General features: G+C 38.3%; 1 protein-coding gene across 4 annotated transcripts in view; it reads right to left on the bottom strand.

Annotated features, from left to right (window-relative positions):
* edil3a (EGF-like repeats and discoidin I-like domains 3a) overlaps positions 1–4,068 on the bottom strand; it is a 136,421-nt gene extending 132,353 nt beyond the window's left edge. For 2 of the 4 annotated variants that reach the window (XM_007562333.2, XM_007562323.2), the window contains exon 1: positions 3,647–4,068. In XM_007562333.2, coding sequence (XP_007562395.1) covers positions 3,647–3,710 — 64 coding nt within the window. In that variant the 5' untranslated portion in view covers positions 3,711–4,068. The remainder of the gene's footprint in view (positions 1–3,646) is intronic. The other 2 variants (XM_007562314.2, XM_016676703.1) reach the window with 2 other exon arrangements.
* Positions 4,069–8,214: the final 4,146 nt, after the last annotated feature.

The raw sequence follows: 8,214 nt of genomic DNA on the forward strand, positions 1-8,214 counted from the left end.
ATGGCAGCATAAAACATGCAACAAAAGTAAAGCCTTATTTTTTTCCCAAGTAACAAATCACAGTGGCAGTGATTTGTTACCCTAACCCTAACCCCCTATGCCTTGGTGCCAACCAAGGAATAGCCAACCCTAACCCTAACCCTACCCATGTCAAACCAATCTTTTTCAAGGCTCTCCTACTCAGAAGTGTCAACAATCTGATAAAACTGAAGCTCAGTAATAGGGTCTGTATTTGGCACATTCAACGAGATATAAAATTGCACTTGTTTGTTTTATTTTTTTTTAGTACACACATTGGAAGCATAGCAGTGCATCACTTCAACAAAACATTAAATGTTTTACAATAGTGTCAAAATTGTGCAGATGTATACATATGAAACACTATTTTGCTTCTGATGTGTGGTATCCTAAAAAGACCCTAAAAAGTGGAACCGTAGATCCAGAGCAGAAAAGTAAAGAAGACGGAGAAAAGGAGGACGTTCAAATCATTGTTTCCATTGATCATAATGGGCAACATGAGATTTACGGCAAACGAGCAGGATGCCATCGAACTTCTGGAGATTACTGTACAAAGAAAGATTCTTCATAAGATGAACATTACAGAATCCTCCTCATCAGACTGAGTCAGAGGCTTCTTAAGATCTGTAGTAATACACACTGCTACATGAGGTCATCTGTACCCAACGGTCATCAGTGTTTAAAACAACTTTTTGAAGAAACTTGGATCATGTGAATTATAGCATTTAATTTCACCCTTGGATTAATAAAGTAGTTTTGAACTAAACTGAATTTGAAAATCCATCCAGACCTAAGCTGAAAGAGGTTATTTAATATTCTAGCAATGACATTTTTATCACTGTGAAAAGGTTGAAAAAGTTTGTCTGGTTCAGAGTGAATCCATTGACCAAAACAAAGCAGCAACATTATCGTTAATCATAATTCGTTGAATGTGGACAATTACACTGCTAATCAAGATGGCTTACCATTTGCCTAAAAGCCTTCAATTGTACAATTATTACAATTCGGCCCGAATCGAAAATAAGAAAAATTCCATTAGGTCTTTGTACAGAGAGGAGAGCATCTTACATTTCCACACACTGAGTGCAACCCTGTGCTTTGTCCAAGCTTGACAGGCAGAATACCAAACAATGTGTGAGAGTCAGCACCAGCAACCAGACGATGTGATGTATTGCGCACAGACTTGGAACAATGCAGTCTGTTTTTTACCTGGGGGGGCAATGTTTGTGGCACATCAATTTATTTCAGTGGCACTGTGTGACATCACCAATAGTGTTTGTTTTTTGGGCTATCTCTGAAGGCACCAGCGATCATTGAGTAATGACTGCGGATACGTGCAACGTTTCCTCGGTCTACACAGGGTATCTGTATCTCTGGGACTCAATCTGATGTTACAGGCAATGTTGCCTTCAAGGGAATTTAATCTTGTATCATGTACATTCCTTGGACATACATACATCGGCAGGTGATAGACTGCTGTTTTACCACTTCAACTTTTTAAAGGCATTTTACTGATTTTCGTTTATTCTTTAAACCTGATTAGTATAACGGCTTAAAACAATGGTGTCCAATGGTCAGAGAGCAAAGGCACAACTTCTACATTTTTGCTTTCAAGAAAGACAAGTTTGGTCATTTGGAAATGTGCGTGGTTGCACATAACACAAGCGTGGATGTGAAAGAAGTGCATCCTATCTAGTGATTTTAAGTGCTGAGAATTGGACCGTAAGCCAAGGGCATCAGCAGTGAATACAATCCAGATTTCTCACCAGGTACCGAGACACCTCTGGTATTCAGAGACCTTTTTACTTGATTTTATCAGGGCCGCCTCGAAACAGCAGGAGGTTACATTAAGTTGCTACACTCCTAACCTCTAAAACGAATTCCCGAAAAAACTGAGTTGTGAGAAAAACCTTTTCCCTTTATCTTGTAAAGCACTTTGAATTACCTTGTGAAAAAATGATACAATTAAACTTGCTTTGCCTACATTTGAAACTGCAGATGCCAAACTGACAGCTGAATGTCTGTAAAGTAGCAGATTGTAGACTTATGACCCAAGAAGATAGCCTTGTATCATTACATCTCCATTTTTAGACATTTTTGTTTCCTAGTGTAACTTTATTAAGAACTAAATGTGTGTCATTGCTACATTTCCGATTAAAATGAACAAAAAATTCATGTAACTTTGGTCAGATGTTCATTTCCTGAAAACATCCATTTTTCAAAAGTTTGCGTCCAACAGAATGCTACATATGTTGCAATATTTTAGCAGCTGTGAGAAAAATAGTTGATTTTCTGTTTTAAAAAGAAACAATAACGCAAAACCTTTTTTTTTGCCTAAATACCAGGAAACCTAGGTATCTTTGCTCAAGGTTATCATACTGTGAGAATCTCATATCAGCTCAATGCTAGTTAGATGAATTTCACTTCATAATGTCAACATTTTTTACTGGGATTAATTAAGGTACCGCCGAGGTATATTTTTAACTCTCCGAGCCTTGGAACAAGTCGACCCAAAGCACCAGCGCTCTGTTCTTCTCCTCCAGACTCATTATGCCAGTCTACCAGGGTGTATTATGTTTTGCAACGGTTGACACTGAGTTGACACCGTGGCTCAGGGAGCCTTAGAAAGTCTGCTCGAGGCAGACTCCTTGTTTAGAGACCGAGGTCTGCCTGACATGTGTGACTCCTGAGGCAAGTGTGTCGTTAAATGGATAGAGACAAGGAGGATGGCATGACCCACTTCCATTAGCGCAACTGCAGACTGTCTTCCTCACATACTATCCCACAGGTATACTGCTTTTGTGCTGACCATGAACAACATTAAGGCAGGCAAAAGCCTAAACATTCCCAACATCCAAAGGACGGGAAGCTTAAAAGGAGAAGAGGACGTGGATTGATTTGTAATGGATATTAAAGTGTATAGGTCAATCTATAAGCACGTAGCAATTTCCTCTGTAGGGAAGATTGTCTGGCTGTTAATGCTAAAACTCCAGGTTAGATGTAAAGTGCCTAATTGACCTTTTTGTGATGTCATCCTGGTCAATAACATTGCAGCTACCAAGGAAGGAGCAATTTATTCTCATTTTGGTAATTTCTCTGTTCCACTTATATATATATATATTTTTTTTTTGTATTCATCTGTCTTCATTTTCTCAGAAACCAGCTTGTTAAAGAGAAGGGGGTGATCGTCTGTTAGAGGCAGTTAAACCTGAACGCTCAGCATATTTTATCCAGACAAGCAGCTGATGCACATTTCGAGAAGGGAGCGCAGAAATGTCCATTTTTTTTTTTATTATTTTTTATTTGAACTCTGTGCGCCTAACACGGTAAACATCCCTCTAGTAAAAATATGCATGGATAAAGAAATGTTTTCAACCTTCTGACTGCATCAAAAGTGTCCTAGAAACACAAGTAACCCCATTAACTAATGAGTCGTGGACGTGTATACATATTAACACATCGTCCATACAGGGTGCTGCAAACAATACAGACCCACATAGCGTTGTGTGCACCTTCGTCTCTTTGATTAAAATTCTCAGCACTTTTTTAATATATTTTTGCACACAGTCTCTTACTTCGACTCAAATAACGCAAAATGAGGAAATGACAGCTTCTCTCTTCCACTCACCTTTCACACGGTGTGGGACAGCGGCGCTTAAACACAACACGATGAAAGGGAGTAGCGGTCCCATCCTCGCACAGCAATCAGGTGAGTCTTCCAAGGTTACAGGGATTGTGGTTTAAAAAAAAAACAAAAAAAAAACACACACACACACACAAATCACACGATCAAAACTTCTCCTTCCTCCGCTCTCGCCAGGCTGCAGGAACAAACCTGGGAGATGCTGTTGTAGTATGTCCTTTCAAGGGAAAGTACCTCCTAAGTGATAAAGTCGCCTCTGGGGTTGCGCGGAGCAGGAACAAGTGAACTGTGTTGGCCACCTGCCGTCTGGCTCCTCTGCTGATGCCACTCCGATCCTACCGCAGTGGTGCGATGTAGTGAAGAGAGCGACGTGTGCGCTCCGCGCTCCCGGACATCTGCCGTCAAGCCCTCGGGTGTCGTGAGAGTCGCTACTTCCGATCTGCATCTACAAAATAAAATCCGATGACGGTTCGAATATGGAACATGATGACTACTGTGTCTATTTATTTATGCAATAGAACGAAGGTTTTTAAACCGTGCATTTTAGCTGTAATTTACAAGAATCTAGTGATGTTTTTTTTTTTTTTTTTTCCCAAAATGGTGCTCTGGGCGACCTCAGGAAAAAAAAAAAATGGAAGAAAAGAACATAATGCCAGAAACAAAATGCCAGAGGTCACGGACGATAAAAGGCAAAACCATCTCAAAGAGCCTCCTGTTGGTGTTTGGAATCAAAAGCCTCCTCTGAATGCACAGTAAGGAACTTTGGAATAGATGGGTTACAGTGGCAGAAGAGCACCAAGTTACCCTTCAATCAGGTGACAATAGAAAACTGGGGCTACAATTCATAAAGGTTAATAAAAGTTGGACATCAACAGATTGGACTAAAACATTTCCTGGTCACTTGAGTTTACAGTTCACTCGTGACTTTCAGATAGTAATTTTTTGGCTGTGTTTCAAACCAGTAATAAGTCAAGAACACAGCATCTTAAACAGTTCATAATCATTACATAAACATTTTTTTTCCACATCTACCATCTTAAATGTTTATCTACATTAAACAAATAAATAACATAAGTTAAAGGTTAGGTTTTTGTTATTTTTGCAGTGTGAGATTATGCTTATGGCACATTTTCAGCAGGGTGGTCAATAAATACAGAGGGTGCTGCATAGCTCTCCTTTGCACATATGTCACACTTTCTTTGCCACAGTCACACATCAGTGAGCACATCAGGGTCAATGTGGGTGCTGAAGCACAGTCTGACATGGGGATAAAACTGTCCATCTTAGTGAAATCTAGGAAAAATGCCACTCTACCGACACTGAGGCTCGACTGTGACACAACCCTGGCTTATGAATCTATACATTCTGCAAACAGATTTCTAAGAGTTCTTACTTAAACTCACTAAAGGTGCATCTAACTCATTAAATAAAAATATTTAAGCTCTCCTGTCCCATCACACTCTCTCCAGGTGTGAATGGACATGTCTTCAGCTGCAGGAAACTCCAAAAGCATCAGATTTCTTCTGTTCAGTTTACTCACAGCCCTTCACGGAATGTCGCCCTATTCTTTAATCAATGGACATAAATATTAGTTGATGTAATCAGAACATTTATTAAGCCCTGTAGGTACAGAACCCTGATTTTTTTTTACAGTGCCCTTGTAAACATAAAGTGATTGATTGATCAGTTACTTTTTAATCTAAAGTCAGATATTCTGAGTTGGATATTACAGTTGTAAGTCAGAAATACAGCAACGTTGGCCACTGAAGTCAGAATTCTGACTGGGGAAGACAGAGCGTCCTGCATGAGTAAACCTCTAGTGTCTAATACGGCAGAATGCCCCTGGAACCATACAAGGCAGTTTGATGTCAAAGTGCCCTTGAGCAATATATCACACCTCACAATTTCCAGTTTCCAATCTAAATTGATCTGTCAGCCAAATAACTTAGTAAGTATATTTAAGCGATAAAAAGGTAGCACACAGCTCACTTGAATAGTGGATGCTTGGATCCAGTGTCTCTGACTGAGCTAACCAGCAGTAACACGTTGATGCTAACTATAGAAAGTGATAATTTGGTTTCTTTGAAGAAGTGTTATCAGAAAAAAAAAGTGTTTATTCACAGTTAGCAACCTGATGTTCGCTGCAGCTCCGTTCTTCTGTCTCTGCAAAACAGGCAGGCATACTCCTACAGACCATTAGCAATAACAGTGTGGACAGTAGTAGCAAGAAATAGATAAAAAGAAAAATCAATATTTACTATCAATATATTTTTTCACCTTTTTTTTTCTTGCCGTTAGACAGATGGCTTTACTGGAAATGCTGTCCTTGTGCCATTAAAGGTACCTGACTCTTTACAAAAAAAAAAAACAAAAAAAAAACATAAACTATGCTGTCATTGTTCCTAACAGCATGTAGGAGATAATTGTCTACCACTGCCTCGATCAATGTTTTAACATGTTTGCTTGGATCCCAGTCAAAGTGTCAAAACACTGAGGAGTCACAATGAATACCAGCTTGACAAAGCTACATGTTAACTGTGGCTCTGTGGTGGAGAGGAAGCTTTGCCAGCTATATAACTGATCATAGAACAATAGAGATGTAACTGACTATGCTTGTCTTTTGTGCCATCAGGTGATACACACCAAAAAACGTCAGTAGTGGTTAAAGTTGATGCCAGCATATTCTCACAGTAAATTTGCTTGCATTCTCATTTTGTGATTTCCACTATGTTTCACAGCAATAACTTGAGGTATGTGAGGACATTCAAATTCAAATGCTAAAAAAAAAAAAAAAAAACATGTGAGAAGGACAAATTTACTGACAATGATAGCTAGAAATTATTCAAATATATCATACCAATTAAATTTAATGTGCAGTTGAGTTAATTTAGAGAAGAGTAATGTGCAAGACATTTGTGGACATGAGTGAAAAAACAATGACAGGAAGTGAACACTCTGCAAACAACAAAGACGTGTAAATAAGAGCAGCAGTGTTACTTGATGAGAAAACTGCAAATAGCAGAGTTACAAAGACTTATTGATCTTGTTGAGACCAGCGAAGGTCATAACATCAGCAAGGATCCACAGTAAAGCGCCTTTGTGTACATTGGATGCAGAAGTCTGTCACTTACGCAACTCTCCAGTTGAACAACAGATTCATGCATGGAGTGTTAGACATTGTTCAACAATCATGTTATTTTAGCTAAGCACATCACAGACATATAGATCCCAATGTTCCTCACAAACAAACAAACAAACAAACAAAAAAACATTAAGCAAAAACCTGTGTTGAATAAATAATAATCAAAATACAAAAACAGGAGAACCCACGAAACCCAAACACCTCAGGATCATGACAAACTGAACCATGTCTCCAACTGCAGTGGGTGGCAGAAATATTATCGCAAAAAATCTGAGCAACCAGAAAATACAGCATATCACAGGGGAATTTTCAAAATAAAAAGACAATGTAAAAAAACAAAAAACACAAAAAAAAACAAAAACATTAAGTAGCCACCCTAAGATATATATATAAAAAAAAGACTACATGATTGTAACGACAGAAAAAAATGATTACTATGCCAAACATCTTCTAAAGTACCTTATAGCCACAACCATAAATGTTATGTTTGGAGAGGAGTCAACAAGACCTATGATGAAAAGTAAACCATTCTGACTTAGAAATACTTCGGTGGATTGCTGATGTTTTGGAAGCAACAAAAGCATAGAGAACTTGATGAACTTTGAGGACATTGGGCTTGGGAATGACGCTCGCCACGCATATATGGTGAGGTAATGTGGAAGTTTACTGGGTGTGGAAGTTTACTGGGTAGTTTCCTGTTGACATTATTAATTAGAATAAGCAAATGCAATCACTAGCCACAAATTACAGATAATCATTTTCTATCATGAATAAATCACAAATTCTTCTTGTGAACCCAATTGTATGTTATTGGTTGTTAGATGGATTTGGACTCTATACAAAAGATTTGCACACAAAGACTTGACTGAACAGAATTGAAATGTGTTTCTTTGGTCATGACCCAGTTTGATAAAGAAAATGTCATTCAGACACATTTCAGTTCATTTTAACTTCATATTTTAGAAAATTATTGTTAGGCCTATTCATGTTTTAAGTCCACATAGGATCTCAGACCTCAACCTTAAATGACTCTCCATACAACTTTGCTCAACAATAGTGAATATTCAAAACCAACTGTCTTGCTTTTCCATTATGCAGCTTATAAAACTGCATAATAGAAGAGTTGGGCAGAGTTTATAATCACTCTGTGCTCTGAAACGGGCTTTAAAGAAACATTGATAGGTGGTACTGTCAACCTGTTGTCTTTAACAGGGTCTGAAGGAAGTATGTCAACTCTTAAACTAAGGATATATAATGTCTCCTTTAAACTGATGTCATCATCCAACATCCTGATGTTATCAGTCTGACCTTGAGGTGTGTCCAAGCTCATCATCATGAATCATTTAATACATCAAGTGTGCTAGGATTTAATGTAGATAAAGAGCTATGCAGCTGGCTGAGACTAATAAAT

Source organism: Poecilia formosa, unplaced genomic scaffold (assembly GCF_000485575.1).
Source record: "Poecilia formosa unplaced genomic scaffold, Poecilia_formosa-5.1.2 Scaffold5, whole genome shotgun sequence".
Lineage (NCBI taxonomy): Eukaryota > Metazoa > Chordata > Actinopteri > Cyprinodontiformes > Poeciliidae > Poecilia > Poecilia formosa.